The 21,755-nt window shown below is 36.4% G+C and overlaps 1 protein-coding gene across 1 annotated transcript in view; it reads right to left on the bottom strand.

Moving 5' to 3' along the window:
• Positions 1-1,302: 1,302 nt before the first annotated feature.
• The window catches only part of LOC120623723 (tetratricopeptide repeat protein 17-like), a 32,490-nt gene continuing 12,037 nt past the window's right edge, over positions 1,303-21,755 (bottom strand). Inside the window, exons 6-19 of the mRNA XM_039889912.1 lie at positions 21,110-21,376; positions 19,013-19,148; positions 17,114-17,272; positions 16,126-16,254; positions 14,366-14,510; positions 12,928-13,152; positions 11,524-11,701; positions 9,974-10,093; positions 8,748-8,957; positions 7,681-7,798; positions 6,039-6,258; positions 5,076-5,233; positions 4,063-4,168; positions 1,303-2,219 (exon numbers count right to left, since the gene is read on the bottom strand). Of these exons, the coding sequence (XP_039745846.1) occupies positions 2,100-2,219; positions 4,063-4,168; positions 5,076-5,233; positions 6,039-6,258; positions 7,681-7,798; positions 8,748-8,957; positions 9,974-10,093; positions 11,524-11,701; positions 12,928-13,152; positions 14,366-14,510; positions 16,126-16,254; positions 17,114-17,272; positions 19,013-19,148; positions 21,110-21,376 (2,291 nt within the window). The 3' untranslated portion in view covers positions 1,303-2,099. The remainder of the gene's footprint in view (positions 2,220-4,062; positions 4,169-5,075; positions 5,234-6,038; positions 6,259-7,680; positions 7,799-8,747; positions 8,958-9,973; positions 10,094-11,523; positions 11,702-12,927; positions 13,153-14,365; positions 14,511-16,125; positions 16,255-17,113; positions 17,273-19,012; positions 19,149-21,109; positions 21,377-21,755) is intronic.

Raw genomic sequence — 21,755 nt, forward strand, 5'->3', positions numbered from 1 at the left:
TTCGGAAATAGTACGGAGCTCATCAACGAACAGCAAATCGTTAAGCATGCAAGTTTAGTGAACCTAGACTTATAAAATAAAAATACATTCAGCAAAAATAGCTACTCATTTTTTTTAAAGACCTCGCTTTTCGGTATGGTGACAATGATAACGGCAAAGACCGTCTCCCACTAGGTTACGGATCTCAAAAAAAGACTACAATGTTAATAAAATGAGCACAAAGTTATAAGTTAAAACGCTAAAGATCTATCTTTAAAATGATGGCCACTCTTTCTTGGAGCTAAATTTCATATTAACCCCCGTGTACACAGAAATGTAACGTTAAAAATTTCAAGTCAAAAATGCACTACACAAGAGCTTTTTATAGCGTTTTAACTCTTTATTTGTACAACTTTATGCTAGTTAGAAAGTGCCGTTACAGTATTCGGTCGCTAAAAACGTTGATAAATGCAACATCTATATTGAAATGACACGATAAGCTCCCTTCACTTAGGCGGATCGTAATGACCCAGGCACACCTTCAACACGCCACTCGAAGCCACGGCAACTAATGCGTGTCAAGTCATATCAAATCGTATTGTAGTTCTTTGGGCAATTGACAGTGTTCGTATAATCAACACCATTTCTTTGGCCACCGACTACTCCGTTTTTCCTCATCTTTTTTTAAAACTGGGTTTAAAACTTGTACGTGTTTTCACCTTTTATATAGCTGTGTTCGATTTCTGGTCGGGTTTCAGTTAATAAACTTTTATTTTTAATGTTTCTGGCCATATTTGATTGGAAGTCCGATTTGATATGATGAAACATGAGTCGTGGTGTCGGATGGTGTCACAAACATGCATCCGGCCTTATAATTATAGATAAATATTGTTTTAAATAGACAGCAATACATAGAAGACTACTTAATCCATTATGTGCATTGCGCACTTCGAGTTGGAATGCACCGCAACGCAAAAACGTACTCGTATATATACTGTATATTTTTTATACTTAAACCAATCAGTAGAAATTGTGATGACGAAATAATTAAGGATGATTTATGCTAGACATAATATGATGTTTGGGATCCGTGTCTCGTCCGTAAATCGTACGAGACACGATCTAGTTCAGGTAAACCATCTACGAAGTAGTTAAAACATGTAATAAACTCTAAACTAAGCTGTAACATAAAATAATCAATCCAAAATCTGCGATGCGTCCCGGATTTTGAAAAACGTATTTATATTTAAACATTAAACAGATCTATATACCCTTATTCTTCTAATTACATCGATTTTTTTTTTTTGGATTTTTTTTTTTGAATACAGAGAAAAATACATTAATTTTTTTTTGGGTATTTTTTTCTTGCAACGACCAATTGTCTAATTACACTGAGGAATATAACTTTAACATTCATGTAATTGAGTTGACTATTTCTAATTACGGATAAAAGTATACGAGTAGTTTATTCTTTGTAATTTTAGTGCCCAACCGTAAAGATTTTCTAAATCCATTTTCGACGTAACTCAAACGACTAATGTCGACCGAAATCGGTGTTACGAAAACTTATTTTCAGCTTAAACCGCTAAAGAATTGCGATAGTCAGAATTTAACTTTCGGTTGGACACTCTAAATACAGTTTAAGTTAAATCGGTATTCCTGTAAGTAATAAGCCATTTGTCCATTTATATTTAAAGACTCCTTGGAAAAACGAAAAATTTAACTTTCTGACGACGCATAGTTGAAACAATATTTTTTTATTCAGAAATAATAGTATAAACAACTTTTAAAATTACCGTGATCACATTGGATAAAAATCATCCGAACATCATCACATCACATCGTTATCGCGGTGGCTGGCGGTGACACAGATTCAACTAAGTTATTTTTTTTGGCACGCGGTGGCTGGCGTTCTATCAAAAGTAAACTCTATAGCAAAGAAAATCCAGTTTATAATCGTCTGGCACGGTCCCGGTCAAATATAGGCGAGCCCGGGCTCGTGAGATTAAATGGGTTAAACTTGGTATATATTATATGTCTCTAATTACTATCTTTCTCCCAATCATTTTCTCAAGGAGTCCTCATTAATTCCGATGAAAAACGCTTTAGAATAGTATCCTTTAATCGCCGTCGAAGAACGCAGCGCATATAGTAGCTTGCATACATGCCTTCGAGGGTATATAGTCCTCGTTAATCCTGATCGATAATTGGTACATCTTGACTGCCTCATCGTACTCAGTCTGCGAAAATAGAATAACAATAAAAATCATCTTTATTACCGGACATACTATCCATTCATAACAAATTATGTAAATAAAAATTCAATTTAAATTGGTTTACAGGTAAGGCTGTAAGTACCTAAGGAACTATGATAATTTTACTAGTTAAAGGTAATCACAAATTATACAGGGCTGAATAAAATATACCAGAAAGCTCTGTCTGTAGTTGTTTACATTAGAACTAACAAACCTTTGTTCTACCTCTTTTTTGTAACTTGATAGTTTTTGAAATATTAAACATTAATTATTTTACATAAATACTCTATTTTTTACTACTCTGTGATGCAACAACGGCAACAGCGTGCGAACCACGACTCCATTGTGCGATCGCTGACTCAACTACGCGACTTCGTCGAATCACATGTATTTGGTTTCACAGTGTAATGTCACTTTACAGAAATAACATGATCCATTATTTTTTTTTGTATAAAGTAAATTTATGCTTGCATACAGTGTTCCGTTATTCTGTTTCAATTTAACTACAAGTTTGCCCTGGACTGCTGTCTCACCTAATTAGTAATGATGCAATCTAAGATGGCGGGCTAGCCTGTTAGGACTATGGCAGTTATGTTTAACACAAAACTACACGGCATCGTACCGGTACGTCTATGTCGGTAAGGTGGTAACTAGCCACGGTCGAAGCCACTCACCCCACTCATTAAAACCTAAAAAAACCTTATGCGACTCGAAGAAGGTAAATTATGATCAAATTGCATGCGATGCAATTATTCATTTCGAAATAAATCATTTGCAATCCTGCTTTTTTATGAAGGCGATCGTTACTTTTATTATAGTAATAAAAATAAAGAGTTTATTCTTTAAACAAATGACAAGGACTTGCATACAATTATTCCCCACCCTTTGTTACCAGAACGTAAATATTATAAAAAATAACCTTATTACTAGGGCTATGAATTTCATAATTGTGCGTGACAACGTAACCTAGGCATTTAACGTTTTTAAACCGAATACGTGCCAAACAACAAAGTAATTAAGAGAATAGTCATAATTCGAAACGTTTTTAGATTATTCCTCTTGTTTACGATTTCCGAGTGAAGAAAGTTCTAGGCCTCCGATAAGTGGTATAAAAGAGGGCGACCTTTTAGAGACTGAGGATTTTTGGTATTAGAGCTTTGTGTGACAGAGTTCGTCCGGAGAAGTACTATCGCCATGCTTATTTTTGCCGCTAAGCAGCATTGTTGCAATGCTGTGTTCCGGTAGATTACAGGCACGTTAGTCTTAACGCCTCAAATTGCTGGATACAGGGCGGCATGTTGCAGGACCTTGCATGCCCTGTGAAGTGTTGCTTTGTTCATAGTCGATGGTGTTCCATTTACAATCTGGTACGCAATCAGATCGGTCTGTCAATTATTACTATAAAAAAAAAGATAGCCTGTTCCGAGAGCTAGAAGTAACTTTAAACGAACAACTCATAAGTTTGTATCTTGGTGACCTTGTCTACCATTTTGGACTGCGATTGGAAGTGTGCTCTGGAACTTTGTGTAGAAGAGAAGAATAAAACCTTCCAAGAGTCATCATGTGTTCATGACAATATTATTGGGTAAACGCTGGCTAATTAAGTTAACCTGGAATGCCCTCCCATCTTCCGTCTTCCCCGATACCTATAATTTGGGTACCTACAAATCAAGAGTGAAAAGGCATCTTCTAGGCAAGCGCGCGTCTATATATTTAAAAAAAAAATCCTTTAGAAAAGGTATGTTATAAAAAGCGAAAGAGTTTATTATGTGCTCTAGTAAATAAACATTATAAATTAAATTAATCACAATGTAATAAATATACTTACTAGATAAGAATGCGCCAACGCGGCCATCAACCATTCGATATGGTTAAATGAAGACGTGTTTAATGCGAGATACGCCATTCCCTTAGCCTCTTTTATATTCTTGTTCCTGAAATACAGGTTTTTATTACTTTTCATCGCTATTTAATATGCTCTCAGAATGAGAAGGGCAATAGTCCATTTGCCGAAACTCTTCTCATTCTGAGAAGAGAAAAATAAAACTCTTCAATATTAATCTACCGATGCAATGGTAGAATTTTACTACCATTGCATCGGTAGATTAAACAATAAAATAATGTTCTCGTATGGTATTTAATTCCAGGCTCTCAATGCCACGTGTGCATGTAAATCTGCTTGCTTCACGATCTTATGTATATATTTATTTATGTTATTTACATCTGTATCATGGTTCGTGTAATATATTGTGGCGCATAACCATATACAACGTGTACCAGAATTACGAAATAATATTGAAGAATGAATAATAAGTATATTTCAGAAGGGATCACCTTGCAAATATATTAAATCAAAAGAAGCATATTTGTTTTTATATACAAACAAATTCAAAACAACCCTATTTCAAAATTCAAAAAAATTCAAAATTCAAAATTCATTTATTTCAAGTAGGCCTAATACAAGCACTTTTGAAACGTCAAGTCTGTCCGTGTGTAGTGACTACGTAATGAAACTTTTCTTTCAGTAAAGACTGTCAGTGGTTTACTCAAAAACTATAAGTTTTTGGTTTCACAGATAAGTAATAGAGACAGTACATACATGTTCCTCTAGCTTAATTAACTAGTGAAAATCGATTGGTGAAAGGCAAATGTATGCCTAGGAATCTTCTTTGATTAGGCGTTACTTACTTAGGCGTTGCCTTGCCCTTCGTCAGTGAATAAGTTAAGCATAGTTTCGCATTTTGTACCAAAAATGTATTTGTTGTTTTTTTTCTTTTGTAATGCAACGTTTAGTCCAGCAGTGGGCTATGGGCTATTGATGATGATTGTATTTCTACTTACACGAGCAGCAACGCGGAGAGCAGATGTAGCGGGAGGTGTTTGTACTTGTGCGGCGCGTTCTCGCGCGCAGCAGTAAGGCATTTTAATGCGCAATTGCCGTACCCAGCTGCACCGCACCACCAACCCGCGGCCAGATTTCCCAACCACGACTTCGGCTTCTGCATACACGTTAAAAGGAATATGTGACTTTTTGGAACAAAAGGTACAAATGACTTTTTCTCAGACATCAATTGCGCACGACCTGTCAAATTCAATTTTAAAATTTCTTTATTCATGTAGGCACCACAGGCACTTATGAAGCGTTCATATATATATATATGTTTACATAATTGTAATGGGATGGTGGTAGCTTCGTTCGCCAACTTAAACCTAAAGCTACGATCGCGCCCTGATCTCAGAGCCCCACTATAGACTTAGCCGTGTATTTTCAGTTTCATCTAGTTCCATCTCACAGTAAATTAATATTAAGGTATGCTATGTAGTTAGAGCATTCATATCCAAGCTTTTTTAGCTTTTAAGTAGTCCTTCACATGTCCTTTTTATATTAATTTTTAAATTTCTGGTACCCTGAACGGTACTGGGCTTTCTACCGTCGCTTAAAGCAGTATTATTCTAAAATAAGTAGGTATTACAGTTAATAAGCAAGAACGTTAACGTTATTAAAATAGTACTGTTCAAAGCGAATTTGGTTAGCACCCAGGTCAATTTTAGGGTTCCGTATCCAAAAGGTAAAATAGGACAATAAAATTTAAAAAAAACATAAAATAATGCATACAGAACGCAGTAGTCCTTGAAACGGCGCGTATTGGGAGGAGGTTCATCACTCTGGAGCCCTGACCGCCGGTTGTTTGGGCATTCAAAATCCCCGCAAGCGGATGGTGGTTGTTTTTTTTAATTTTGAATGGTGTTGTTTTTATTATAATTAAGCATTGTAAAGAATTATTTTTCTAAATATTAACTTACAGTTTCCACATAGTTGCTGATCTTCGCCCCCAGAACGCCGAAATCCAAGTTATCGAACATTCCAGACAATGTTTTCTTCAACCTATCCTCGGGCTCCCATCCATCAGTGTCTATTTTACTCAGTCTCTCCGAGTAGAAGGTATCCGCTGCGCTAGGTATTACTTGACATTCCGGAACCGTATTATAAGACGATTTAATTGTTTTTATTTTCGATGGAAGCCTAAAATTACAGATTTCTTATATGCATCTGGTGTGCTTTCGTTGTGTTATCTTGAAACTTAGATTGATCAACAAGATCCTCCACACTATATTATGGTTGATAGGTAAATAAAATAAATAAATATACGACGACAATTTTAGTAGTAGTAGAACTTATTGTGACCGAGCTCGTCCGGGGAAGCACCGCGGACGGACAATGCTTTATAAACCTACATAAGGCCGTGGGTTCGATTCCCACAACTGGGTAGAGTTTGTGTGATGAATATGAATGATTTTCAGTGTCTGGGTGTGTTTATATTACATATAAGTATTTAAGTAATTCACGTCACCTTAGTACCCATAACACAAGCTAACGCTTACTTTGGGGCTAGATGGTGATGTGCGTATTGTTGTAGTATATTTATTTATACATAAGTAGTATTTTATTATTCAACATCCACTTTTATTTATTTGTCTTTCATCGTCATCATCATCTCAACCAATTGTATCACTGCTGGACATAGGTCTTTTGTAGGGAGTTCCACAATCCACGGTTTTGGGCCACTCGCCTCCAGCGGCTCCCAGCGACTCGCCTGATGTCATCTGTCCACCTCGTTGGGGGCCCACCTACGCTGGGTTTACCGGTGCGGGGTCGCCATTCCAGCACCTTAAGACCCCAACGTCCATCGGTTCTGTATGTGCCCCGCCCATTGCCACTTCAGCTTCGCGACTCGCTGAGCTATGTCGGTAACTCTAGTACTTCTACGGATCGTCTCATATTTTTCTTTACTTGTAATAAATAATAATAAATGCTTTTAATTTAGGCCAAATACCCATATGACAAAAATGACAAAAATTAAAACAAAAATACAAAAAATACTGTGAAAATAATACAAAAAAAAAGGACAAAAATCAAAAAAATATAGAATGATAAAGCTGAAAAGTTTTTATTGTTTATATACGACAATCTTATTAATACTTTGTAGGACATATTCATTGCAAGTAAAAGAAGACAAAGGTAATGCATGGTGTTAGGGTTGCAAAGGCGGCTTTATTACTTAAAGTGACATTTTTAAGGCAACCTAAGCATAGAAATTTAAATAAAAACAAAAAGTTAATACATACAAATATATATAAAAATATATAAAGCATATTTAAAAATATAAATGTAAAAATATAAATGTAAATATAAATAATAAATGTGTTTTTTTGGTGGAAAAGTTTTATGGGTACCTCTGTCCTTTTGAGCAGGACAGAAGGAATGTGGGACTCGTTTACCCAAACTAAAAATCACCACGACATGTCCCTCTCGTTAGCTTTTGTAGACGTCCGGGGAACACGTTACCAAATTAATCTAATAGTAGAATAGAGAGATAGTAGAGCTTTTTGTGGCAATCAATTATTGCAATAAAAAATAAGACAATAATGTAATACAAACACTTACATCAACTTGGACTCAATTAGCAGGTCTCGAAAGCCGATGACGTGGAGCCAATAGTCCAGTTGTAATTTGTAAAACTGGCAGTCTTCTTTATTTACAAACAGGTCATCAGGCTTCAATTCTGCAAACACATTTGAAAAAAGAATATAAAAAACTATCAAAACTACTTTAAAAAAACAAATCCATATTGGTAACCTATAAGATAATAATCTAATCTTATCATTATTGAATAAAGAATTTTGTATTTTGTAATTTGAATTTATACTATTCAAACATGATCTCGGAGACATTTTCTCCTCATCGCAACGTACGTATATATATATACGTACGTGTATACATACATACAATATATATATATCATACGCATTGATTAATGCCTACATCATGTTTGAATTGTTTGAATTGAAAATGCAAAATTCTTTATTATAATATAATATGTATATTTATAATAAAGAAACATATATATCCTTAAACTGGCTCGACGGGTTTTATTTTTCTTTTTTGTGAAAGTGATTTTAGTGTGGATTGTTTTATTTATTGATTTTCTAATAAAGATGCACGTGCTATATATATATATATATATATATATATATATATATATATATATATATATATATAGTTGAAGAATGTTCATTATTTACAGGTACATTATTTACTGTCTCTGAGACTTATCTCCAAGTGAAACCGAAACGCTAATAATTTTGGTATTTAGCGCGGGTGGGTCTTTTATCTTCAATAGGGTTGTCACAAGTGAACACTTACAATGTTTTGAATTTATATGTATGGAAAAATATATAAGCTTCTTTTGAGTTTATATTTTTACAGAGCGATTCCTTATGAAATATTAAGTATATTAATATTTCATAAGGAATCTTAACAGTATTTCGATCTTTAACAGTATTTCGTAACACGTTGCATACGTCCGTTGCACGCTGTACATCCGCAAACAATTAATTTTTAATTGCATATTTCTGCTCACGAATTGGTCTGTGTCACACTGTTTAAACAGTATATCGTAATTCAGTTACACGATTTGTTTTATTTTTACAAACAGTTATCATATTACTTACTTTTAATATTCCGGGGCTTGGCTGATTTCATCATGAAAGCTACCATCTTCAACATATCTTTAAATTTATCTTCGTGTGACTCGGACGAATAATCCTTGCGGGAAGACACGTAGTCAATATAATAATCCGGGTCTTTTTGTGATGTGAATTCTTCCTCATCATTACCCTCTGCGTTCTCGGTTTTAGTGCTTAATGTATTTGATACAAGAGCTGGCAACAAATATACAAATATATTTAACAATTTAAAACAAAATCGATATAAGAAAAAGAAGGTTGCTAATGAAATAAATAAAAAGAACTACGACGATACACATCGCCATCTAGCCCCAAAGTAAGCGGAGCTTGTGTTATGGGTTCTAAAATGACTGATGAATATTTTTATGCATCGTATACATAAGTACAGTATTAAATATTGAATGAATCTATATATTTACGTCTGTATGTATGCCGAGGATATGTTTGGTGATTAAAGCAATTATTAATTACAGCAAACAGATTCTCCTGCTTTTCGGGGAGATGCTATCTATACTCTAAGTCTAATTTTCATAACAATTTTGTGGTAATTTATCACCGTTTTACGGGGCGTATATTGCCCTTCGTTGAATTATAAAGTTTTTATTACTGAATCTCTTTCTGGAAACGTGCTTATGCACCGCGGATAAACTTCATTGCGTCACGGAATTCATTGTGCCAAAAATTCATTGCACTTTCGGGCATCACGTAGTCCAAACTATCAGAATGTGATATTATAAATGAAATTAGTTATGTAACACAGTAGTATATAACACTTTCATAACATATATACAAAAATAACACTCATACACACGTATAACTGTTACACCCATAACTAATTTCACTTATTATGTCCTCTGCAGTTTGGTTGGTTCGTGCTTCCTCAGTCCCACAGGAAATATAAATTCCAAACGAATTCCATTGAATGTTGTTGAGTGTATTTTTTTACACTTTAATTATTTGGGACTTTTATCCAACACTGATATGCCAACCCCATCTTCTTTTAAGTAACTGAGTAAATTAAAAAAAACTTAATTATTACAATAATACAATAATATATTAGTATGAGACAAATGTGAAAAATACAATCAGTTATGGCTGCCTACGCAAAAATATCTCAACAACAGACTGAAACATTCTGTTGTCGGTTGAGAGAGAAGGCGAGCACCTATGTCAAATTCGTTGATTATATACGTGAGTGATGTATTATTTACCTTTGTAATAGGTATCGTAGCAAAGTAGGTTGATCATCGGACAATCTTTCGATTTTCTCCCACATACAACGTTCCTCAGTACCGGTTTTATATTAGTGCAAATGATATCCACGTTTATGTCTGCAATTAAAAAGAATAAAATAAAAATAGTTTATTTCGGTAAGAAACAAATAGGTAGGTTTCAATATATCGCTGAAGTCTTCCTTTAATAGTAGTATCACTGTGTCAGAAGACTCCGCTCTTTCATTACATTTAATGAATTATTAGCTCTAACACAACTCTAATGCAAGTGACCGCGCACGTGCGATAATACCGTTGCTCGCAAGCAGACTACGCGGGGAGGGTAAAGAGTTATTCGGCGGCGCATACGGTTGCTAAAGCAACGGATTGGCCAAGGCTTTCCAATGTTTATTTCAATATTTTTACAGATTAATGTGGCGTTGGTAAAATAAGCCTAATTAGTTTAATTTTAATTTAATAATTTAACATCTATTGTCATACAATAACAATAAAACAGTAAATACATCTGCAAAAAAAAGAAACGAAAAAAATGCTTTAATAAAATAAAAACGTAGAATTTGTTATATGTCGGTTGCACAAGTTGCCGGTAAATAATGGCCGGTAATTAATAACTAAATCATTTAAGTCACGTTTATAGAAACATCCGCAATGTATCAGATATCAGAACTAGCTGCACCCACGGGCCAAGTGGACGCGAATGTGCACGCCATAAAGGACGCGGGCTAGACGCGTTAGTTCGGCCCGACCATTAGCACTTGTCGCAAACACACGGTTTAGTTAAGCAATAAAATCTCTTGAGTTGTACGCTAACGCTAGCTTTTAGGTATCACTATAATAGGCATTATGACAGTACCAGTACAAAAAAATTGTATTTATCCAATGATATATTTTTCATGTATACTATAATATATATTTCTTTCTTTCACAATTGTTTTATAAATATAACCTAAAATGTAAAACTAAATAAAATCTAAAACGTCTTCGAAACAGACTTCTTCTAAGATGCTCGCAGCATTGCCCAAACAGATTCGTTGGCCCACTCTAGGATCACCGGTAGACTGTCATATGGTATATAAAACCTATTTTTATTTATATTCTATGTGAGATTGGCCTTTTTTTCAATCAAATCTAGTGGCGCATGCCATGACAGGTGAAACGCCGAGTGACGTCACTTCTATATAAAAATAATAATGTATCGGTTAAACTTCGACATTCCCATACCTATCAAGTATATTTTATATTAAATAATTTAAACTAATAGTTTTGAGTTGAGTTTTGTGTTATAAATACCAAAATCAATAATCTTTCGCTTAGGAACAAGGACTCACTAAGCTAAACTAAGTAAATTGTCTATGGTGTCACGAGTGCGGCCATCACACCCAGCGAGCGTTTACGAGGGAAATATTATTTTGTTAGACATAGTTCGAACCACTTAAAGCCACTGCGTACACCGCTGCGCAAGGCGGTTCATCAAAACTTATATGACCTTTTCTCCGTGATGTATTTAAATGAATGTTATAAAATCTTACCATCACTGAACACCACTCGGCTATGTTTCAAGACACACGCCCATACATTCATTAAATCTCTCGCTAGTCCGTTCATAAAAGTCGGTTCCACTCTGATTACATGCTTTATATGGGACAAGAGCGCGTCGGGATCCTTCTTCATCATGTTCAATTCCGCGAGAATGAAGTTCGTTGCCGGCTGTGAAGAAATCAAACAGTTCACCCGTTTAATTATAAACAATATCAATTGAAGAAGAAGTTCTGTAGCCTTACGCAGGCCAAACATACACAAATTAGCTCTTTTTATTTTATTTACTCAATTAAGGCATACACATATGGCCATATGGTGATGGCAGACCAACCCGTCTGCCAACGTGCGTTGGAAGAGAGCCTTAGTCCAGCAGCGAACTGTTATAGGCTATTGATAAATCAAAACATTAAGTAATGTCTTCCATTTTTATTCCAAAAAAATCTTAAGTCTTAACCATATAGTAAAAGGTTTTCTTATTGGCATGTTATGGGGCATTCATTTTTTTTTTTTTTAATCTTTTTTTTAAGGGCTTTTACAGAACAGCTGCATGCCAGTCCTATTGTAACCTAATAAACTTAACCTCTATATTTTATCGGCAAATAATCTAAAGAAGTGGCACGCCTCGATGGAGTCTGGTCTTCCTAATAGGTTATGAAACACGCCAACGTGCAACTTGTTTAGATTTAAAGATGCAACTAACTGGTTCCTAACTACGTCATAAAGAGCACATTCCATCAGAAAATGATGCACAGCATCTGTTACACCATGAGTGTCACAATTATGGGGCATCCATGAAATCTTAAATAATTATTTTACTACAAGCTTCTGAAGCTAAACTAAGAAACCTTTTATTTCAGCTTCAGTGCCTTCACCCACTCGGGTTTTGATTATTTTTAACTTAAATATTAAACATGCAGTTTATAGCCTCGTCGAATTGTCAGGGTAGTGCATATTCCATTAAAATCAGTAGCAACTCAAAACGAGCAGCATTAGGTTCATTTTAGTTTGAAGATACAATAATATCTTTCACACAATAGGCATGATGACAGTAACAAAGAATCCCTAAAATATAGTATTTATCTTTACGAAAACGTATTTTTATTTATATTTTAAGTGATTTGTATTTATTTTCAATTAATAAAACTACAAAATCTTGCGATCTACCATGATAAATTATCACGTGTATATAAACATAATTTTGTACCGCTTGAACTTCGGAACTTTTGAAAGTTGGCTGGCGGAGAGCGTTACTCACTAACAAGGCCGCATATAACGTCTACTCCTGTTTGTGTGTTTCTATTATTCTTTAATTTTGTTAACTGGTATTCCGAAAATGAAGAGTATAAATAAATAAATAAGATGAATAACTTTTAATCAAAAATCAGGATACGTACCTCGTTTGGACTAATATCTAAAGCTTGTTCAGCGACCATATAAGACTCTTTAAAGTGTCCCATCTCCAAATAAATGGACGCAAGTGAAACCATTACTATGTCTGCATATTCCGATATTATTCGAGCACCGGCCGCTTGGAGGCAGTGCAATGCGTTCTTATTGTTACGGCGCACCCGCCAGTACAGAGACGCAAGTGTGTACAGCATCCAATTTGGAGCTAATTTCTGAAAATAATAAATAAATAAATATACTACGACTACACACAAATCGCCATCTGGCCTCAAAGTAAGTGTAGCTAATGTTATTGGTAATATTTTTAAGAATAAAATACATAAATCATTAAAATAAACAGATAAATAAACAGATTAACACCCAAACACTGAAAAGACATCCATTATTAGGTTCATCACACATTTTGTGCAATGCGCCAATCGGTCCTCACAATACAATGTGTCCCAGGGCTACGTTACCGCCCGGCGTTTATTGAATAATTGGACAAAATTATTAACAAATAACCTTAAACATGACTTTACACATTGTATAATACTAGATCGCTGTCCACTGCGCTAATCGGACGTCACTATATAATATTTGATGGTTATGTTTTTCACGGTCAGAGTCACTCAGCGGGCGATGGAAAGAATTGGGCTTGGAGTTTCTCTACGTGATCAAATCAGATAAAGCTGTAGATGAAACAGAGTTACCGACATAGCTAAACGAGTCGCGAAGCTGAAATAGCATTGGGTTGAGTGACTCGGAGAACCGATGTAATGGCGACCCCGCTGTGGGACCCCGCAAACGATTGGCTGGGAGCCGTTGTACACTGGGTGTAGTGTAAAAAGTGGCTTAGACCCGTGGACTTTGGAAATCTCTACAAAAGACCAGTCCAGCAGTGGACAACGATCGATTTAATATGTGCTTCATGAAGGCGAGAATCACTTACCGGGCGATAGTTTTGCTTGGAGTTTCTGTACGTGATCAAATCAAATTAAGAGATTGGTCCAAATACCAAAAGTTACCGACATAGCTCAACGAGTCGCAAAGCTGAAGTGGCAATGGGCAGGTAGCTAGAACCGAAAGACATTGGGATTCCCAAGGTGCCAGATTGGCGACCTCGTAACAGAAAGGGGTCAAAAATCAAGGGCCTCGAATTGAAAAAACCATAATAAAAGCGGACGAACCAAAACTACGTACGATACAGTTTCAAAGATTACAGTTTTTTTTACCAATAAAGGGCTACAGTTTCAGGAAGAAACTTAGAGATCCTTAAGAAATTTGCAATATTGTATCCCAAAGTAAATAGGTACACATTTGTCTCTTTATATCTAGAATATGCTTTATATCCTTTATTCACGTGGAATCGAGAATTACGGCGGACACCATCGCTAGGCTCAGCTAGTCAACAATATTTTTTTAAAAGCAACTGTTCTATAATACCTTTTTCATAGCAATGTGAATGCGGTGTCCGATTTCTTTGTCTTGCATATGGGCAGCTTTTTCAATGTCACCATTACCGACGTACTCGAGTAATTTATTTCGCAAGAAGCTCGTTTCCAACACATCGTAGCTCTGTACAGCCGGCCTAAAAATATGAATAATATAAGAAAGAAGCGGCGCGAAAAAGAACCTCCCCTCCCTTTGCGGAGGACTGTGTTCGATCCTACACGCACTAACGGTGCATGCCGAGGATCGAATTTCAGGAGTTATTCGCTATAATGTTTTTAAAGGCGTTCGAAGTCTACTAGCAGGCAATCGGCCAGTGTGCGTGCGGAGTGCTATTACAGGATTTTGCTTAAGGGTTATCTTCAGCAAGCTTTTTTCTTCTTCTTTTTTTGCTTTTTTGGCTTTTAGGTGTGCCAAATCGGCACTTTGTACTTCGCCAATGTCTCGTATACTTGGAAGATCCACAAAGGTGATTGTCAAAAGGATCATTATATAACTATAGCAAAATACTTTAATAAATCTTAGTATTCCAAAATAAGGCGTTCGTAATGGAGTGTGGTCTTTGGTTAGTGTTATAATTGAAATAATTTTTTTATTATAAATCATAATGTGATCTATTTAGAGCTTAATTTTGTTACATTGAATATATTTACATACAAATTCTACATAGCTACTAAAAACTGGCATAAGAAAACTTTGGACATTTAATGGACGGGGAATATTAGGAGGAAGGACGTCGTAAAGCTTATGAAGGAGTTTCGGGCAGGAAAACAAAATATGAGCGACCGATGCTTCGTCAAGACCACATTCACACATGGGAGTGGTCTCTTATTCTCAATTTACTGAGATTCAGCAAGCTTTATCAAGTCAGCCGTTGACTGCTTTCTCAACTCTCAGTAAGTGACGATGCAGTCTAAGATGGAAGCGGGCTAACTTGTAAGGGAAATGGCAGGTAAACCTTACGCGACATCATAACGGAACGCCGAGTCGCTTAGCGGTACGTCTTTGCCGATATGGTGGTAAGCTAGTCACGGCCGAAGCCTCCAACTACACCAGACTAGTGAAAGTTCTGAAAATAAATTCCCGAATTCACCGATGCGCCAGAGGTCCTCAAAATCTATTTTGTGGTGAGGGACCCGTTACGTCGGACGCACTTCAACCTTTCAGGATCTCTTATACTCGCCCCATTCTTAAATCCTTGAAGCTTTTAGGTCGGAGGCATAGTTGGAGGCATGGTCGTGGAAAAAATCACTTACAAGAGATCAATTTTTTATATCAGCCAACGCTCCATCGACTCAACGTCCGACCTACATGTAGGGATATGAGTAATGAATATTTTGAACAACATCGCCCCTGTACCTGTATCCTGCTATGGCCACTACGACATATTCCCACCAGACAAACAAAATAAAAATACAAGGCTATACGAAATAGTGTCTAGTGTTGTTTAACGAGGTACTGGGTTCGAATCCTTGGTCGGGTCCAAAATTGTGTTTGCTTCTGTAAAAGAACTTTCAGTTCTAGCCCGGAGGTAGGTAAATGGTGTTGTCAATCCCCATGCTTCAGAGAGCACGGTAAGCCTTCGGTCCTCCCGGTTATTATCGGTAGCTTGTGACAATAGTCGTTAAAGTCCACCAACCCGCATTGGAGCAGCGTGCTGGGTCTTCGGTCCAAAACCGTCTCTCCTATTATAGAGGAGGCCTGTTCCTAGCAGTGGGACGGATGATGATATAATTACTGAAAACGCGACTTACTTGTCATGTTTTTCGAACGTCAAAAAATGTGACACCGCATCAGAAAAAGGACACATGGGAGGATTCCACGGGAACGCGTACTCATCTGTTAGTGGCACACCTAACTTCTCCGATAGCAACGATTCAATTCTGAAACGGGGTTCAGTGTCTTTTATCACATATAAACACGCAAGCCTTCACATAAATGCACGAAAAACCTATGCGGTTCAGGGCACCCCATCAGAATTTCCAGCATAGGCTAGAAACAACAATTTAATCCCCCGATTAAATCCAATGACAAGGGAAAACATTTACGTGTCTACCAGCCAGAAAGCACGTCAAAGGGATAACTTTACCCCCGTTTATTATTACACGTACCTATATTATTTATTATATGGATAGAATAATTTCCACACGTGTGCCAATGCTCAGAGTTTATTTTTGTTTTTTATAACAAGTTATTCATGGATCAAGCAAATTGCCGACCTGATAGTAAGAACCACCGTACTTAAAAGTTATAATGGAGTACTGCGGCATGCCCTGTGTCTATCTATTTGAGGCGTAGGTGTTAAGCCTAATGCGCTTGTAATTACACAGGCAACCGCGCCCTTCAGACCGGAACACAGCATTGCATTAATGCTGCTTAGCGGCAGAAATAAGCATGGCGATAGTACTTCCCCGGACATGCTTTATCACAAAAAACTCTACTAGTAATAAAAATATAATTAGTTGAAAAAGCTCGACATAATGTAATGCGCAATACTAATTGCGAGCTGCTCAACTCATTATTTAAGGCAAGATACAGGGCAAGCGTAGATATGGACGAAGGCGAATTTCCTGGCTGAAAAATCTGCTCCGGTTGTTTAACATGATTACAAGGTCACTCTTTAGAGCGGCGATTAATTAAGCTTAGTTTGCACTAAAAAAAAATTTGCAAACGCGCCCTTAACCATTAGTATAGGTAGGTGCTCTCAACCTTTAAAAGTTGTCGAATAATAATTGTTCTTACCTCACTCCTTTGTTTTCAAATGGCAGAAACACTGGGTGAACACCATAATAACGAGACGGGTAGTGTGAATAGGCTTTTTCGCAATACTTAGTTGAAGGCCAATTTTTTTTTACATCAAAGTCTTCGCTGTTTCTACTTATTTCCATATTAGACGGGTACCTGATATACAAATAAAACTATTGTGTTAACGATTATTAAAAATCTTCTTATGACTTATTTTATAGGGGATCCTAGAGGCGACTTATTTTCGTTTTCACTAACGACGAACAAGGTAATCATGAAAATTAAGCCTAATTTGCTGTACTCCGCGAAAAGCAGAAAAATCTGTATGGTGTAATTTATAATTTCTTCAATCTTTATACTCCACACCAAACAGAGGAGGTGGTGAACAATTAATAATTGTTAAGATCTTATTAGATATAGATTGTTAGGATTACTTAACAATTATTCATTGTAAAGTAAACATCTCCTGAGTACGCTCCGAAACCATCCTCAGGATTTTGTGCGTAGAGGGTACATTGCCGAAGATCTGTTTGGTGTGGAGTATAAGATTTGAAGAAATTATAAATTACACCATACAGATTCTCCTGCTTCTCGCGGAGTATAGCAAATTAGGCTTAATTTTCATGATATATCATGGATTTCCGCAAAGTAACGCCTGCTTCTATCCGAACAAGGCAATGCCTAAATAAGTATCGCGGAAGGATATGCCTAGGCTAACATCAACCTTTGAACGAGAATTATCACGCCATCTCACAGTTTAGGGACGATACTCGACCGGACATCGCTTCGTGTGGCCGTATGTTTACGCTTCGGAATTAAAGTATGCGAGCCTTATTACTGCAATTGGGTCACTGTGGGCTTGGTTGTAACACTGTGCATTTCGTGCTGGCCGTTTGTATCGTCACGGTCCTATAAATGATTTAGTTAATCCGTCGCGCACTGGGCTCTGTGTCAATCCCTGCACAATTGGAATCTCCCAGGGATGATGGCAAGAGACCAGACAGTATGACTATAGTACCGTGGTCGATGGGGCGTACGCTGGTGTGAGATGTGACCTTGATACGTTGGCAGTTTCGTTGGCTCAATACTTCCGTTATTTGTAATGACTAAGTTTTTCTGGCGCTTGCGTTTGAGAATATGGGGCCAGGGTTTTCGGGCACGAAAAATTTCATTTACATCGTGTCCCAAAAATTGGTCTTCACGGCAAAATCTAGCAAATCAAAGGAGCAATAGCGCCAGCATTTTGGGTACCATGCCCATAAGTGAACAGCTAGACGGCTTATATATATTTTTTTAATAATGTAAGTTTGCAATTATTTATATTTTTGTCAAAATCTTGTTTGTAGAGTGGTATTGTAATACTTGGATGTAATAAATGATTTGTTTCAGCAATAAAATAATATTTAAAATCCATACTTGACAGAGAAATGTCATGAAAAAATATAAATGAAATATATTGTATATTGTTAACAAGTACCCAATAGGCACCTGACGGACGTGACGTAGTTGGCGCATAATTATTACAAGATTCTGTTTTATGTTCATTCAATTATTTGATTGATATTCCAATAAATGGTTATTAATATAACCATGAATTACTATACTAATTAATCATCTGGGTATGAGCTATCTAAATATTAAATGTTGATTTGATACATTGATGAAAATACTATAAATAAGGTAGAAGAATAAATAAGCTGACATTATACGTGTGAAATTGAACCAGGGGGTTACTCTGCCCGAAGTTTTATTTTGTGGAAATCCTAGTCCTGCGTAATATTATATTCGACGATAACCCGTAAAAGAGTTTTTTAAGTCCTTCTAAAACATATTAGAAAACAATATCGATGTATAAACATCTATACTATTATTGCATTTAAATATTTGAATACTTACTTCGATATTCCAGTTTCAAAATCACTCCAATTGGGTTTAGCATCCTCATGACTTGCGGGTGTTTTGCTCTTTCCCCCTTTCTTCCCTCCATCGGACGAAAAATCAGTTGTTATATGGAGAAGATCTTCATCTAAGCCTTAAAAAAAACAGATTTTGGGCTAAAATTTCACTGATTATGGTGTCAGTTTTATTTTTTATAGTAATGATTTGACGGAGCAGATGATGCACATGGCCCATGAGATGGTAACTAGAAACCCATAGGCTAAAAGCAGAGCAACACTTTTGAGGGCATGCATAAAACACGTCCAACACAAAGCCGCCCTGTGTCCAGCAACCTGAGGCGTTGGCGAATCAAATAAAATAGATAATATATATACTACGACACTAAACACATCGCCATCTAGCCCCAAAGTAAGCGTTATGGGTACTAAGATGACTAATGAACATTTTTATGAATAATATACATTATACATAAATACTAATATGTTCATCACACAAATGTTGTCCAGTTGTAGGAATCGAACCCACGGCCTTGGACTCAGAAAGCAGGGTCGCTACCCACTGCGCCAATCGGCCGTCAAAATTTTTTAAATAATTATTGGTAAGCTGATGAACCTACTAGCCTTTTCTTTAGCTACAACAGGAAACCAGAGCATAAAAATAGTATGGCACGTTTCCCGTTAAAAATAAAACAAACCCTACACGATAAATTAAGATAGGTACCTAAAAACTAACAACAAATATGCTGTATGTATCACTGATCTTTGTCTGTCATGAAGCCTGAAGAGGAAAAGACAAAAACAAGAAATGTTGTATGAAGTAATGTTGAAAAAAAAGTGTTTAAACAAAAAGTTATGATGAACGCGATGAAAAAGAAGTGAAACCTTCTTCATAAACATTTTTTATGTTTTTTCATCTCATTATTTTTCCTCGCGACCGAAATGAAAATGATGTCCAACTCGGGATCACACTCCATTCTCAACCTCCGCGTGAGTATGGGGTGTTTTATGTCTCTTTTAACAATCTACTATTTATGTAGGGGTATGACTACCATACTCCCTAACAGCCCGCTACTACTCAGACTGCATCATTTCTTACCACCAGGTGAGACTGCAGTCAAGGACAAAATTGTTGATGAATAAAAAACAAAAAATCGGCAACAGGTGACATAATTTCGTTCCTGTAGGGTTAGTACAAGATTCACTCGTACGCCCGAATCAAGCTCGACCGTGAGTTGCTCCATACATCTTTAGCCAGCGCCACTAACAAAGGACTGTTAATGAGCCAGAGGCCTCCTCTTATATGAGAGTGGGTAAAGTTTATTTTATTAACACGCTTTTATTAGCTTCACCTAAGCGTCGGTTACAAACATACATACAAACATACATAATGTTTGTATGTATGTTTGTAACCGACTCCTTTGAGCTCGATTTTGTTCTACTTTGAACGGTCAGATTTCTTTCAAACTTTGTAGACATATCGAGGGCCGATGACAATACACTAATCTGAGAAGATTATTCCAATTTTCAATATAAAAAATAAGATTTTTTACTAATTACTACAGCGCCATCTAGACCCAAATGTAAATAACCTATGGCGTTACCTACAATGTAAAAAACCTATGGCGTTACCAACAGATGGCGTTCGCGTACCTAACAAATTCCGCAGAAAACATTAAGCTACTATATGGTAGAGGGCGTTAGCTTTACTTTTTAATGGCCTGTTTTAAATAATACCCGCTTAGGGACTGTTATGGTAGTTACGTCTTAATATAGATTCCTGAGCGGGTAATGGGGCTCTTACCGTACACATTAATAATTTGGAAAATAATTCGGTTTTCTATAAAAAGCGTGTTTTTTAGTCAGATCAAAAGTTAATATTTAAATGCCATAAAATGAACTATAACTGATTTTGGCACTGTTTTTTTATGTCGATTGCGAATAAATAAAATATTGTCAATAAATAAATTCGCAATGGGCCAGCGCTGTGAACTAAGACCAAAACCCTCCCATTGTAGGAGGAGACCCGTGCCCCGAAGTGGGCCGGCAATGGGTTGTTAAGATAATGAGATTACTAGATCGTGCAGAAAAAACTTACTTTCAGCATCTTTGACGACGAGTGTAATGCCAGGACCAACTGAAATGCCATCAGGAGTTTCGTTGACGCGAAAAATAAGGTCCTCTATCGACTTTATAGAACTGACGATGTCTGCTCCCGCAACATCCAGACGTCCATCCTCGCAGACACGGTTGTCGATAAATTTTTGTATCAAAGAGTTCTTTATGCCTTGGGTCTGAAGTGGGGTCATATCAAGTCCTGTTGTATTTTTGATCAGTTTGTAGTCCATTTCTTCGTCTGGACATTCTGCAATTAAACGCGATTTATAACTAAAGGAAGTCAACAAAAAATAAAATATCACACCCACACACTTAGTGGCCGTTCAAATATTATTAACCCCTTGTCAGTAAGAGTAAGCAAAGCTCATACACCCCACTTGCGTAAGTAAACATTGGTATATGCATTGTTCTTTTACATCGTCTTTTAGATGCAAAATCTATTATTATGATGCAATATATATTATTCTGGATTTTTTATTGATTCATGAGCTAAACAAACCGGCGGACTTAAAGTAAAAGTATAAAGTTTTCTTTGTTTTAAACAAAGGTGTAATCGAAGAACGAAGCCATAAAAGGTGTAATCCATCTTAATTAATAAGCTGTAATTTATTAATTCATATCGTGAT

The sequence above is a fragment of the Pararge aegeria genome, chromosome 5 (genome assembly GCF_905163445.1).
Source record: "Pararge aegeria chromosome 5, ilParAegt1.1, whole genome shotgun sequence".
Lineage (NCBI taxonomy): Eukaryota > Metazoa > Arthropoda > Insecta > Lepidoptera > Nymphalidae > Pararge > Pararge aegeria.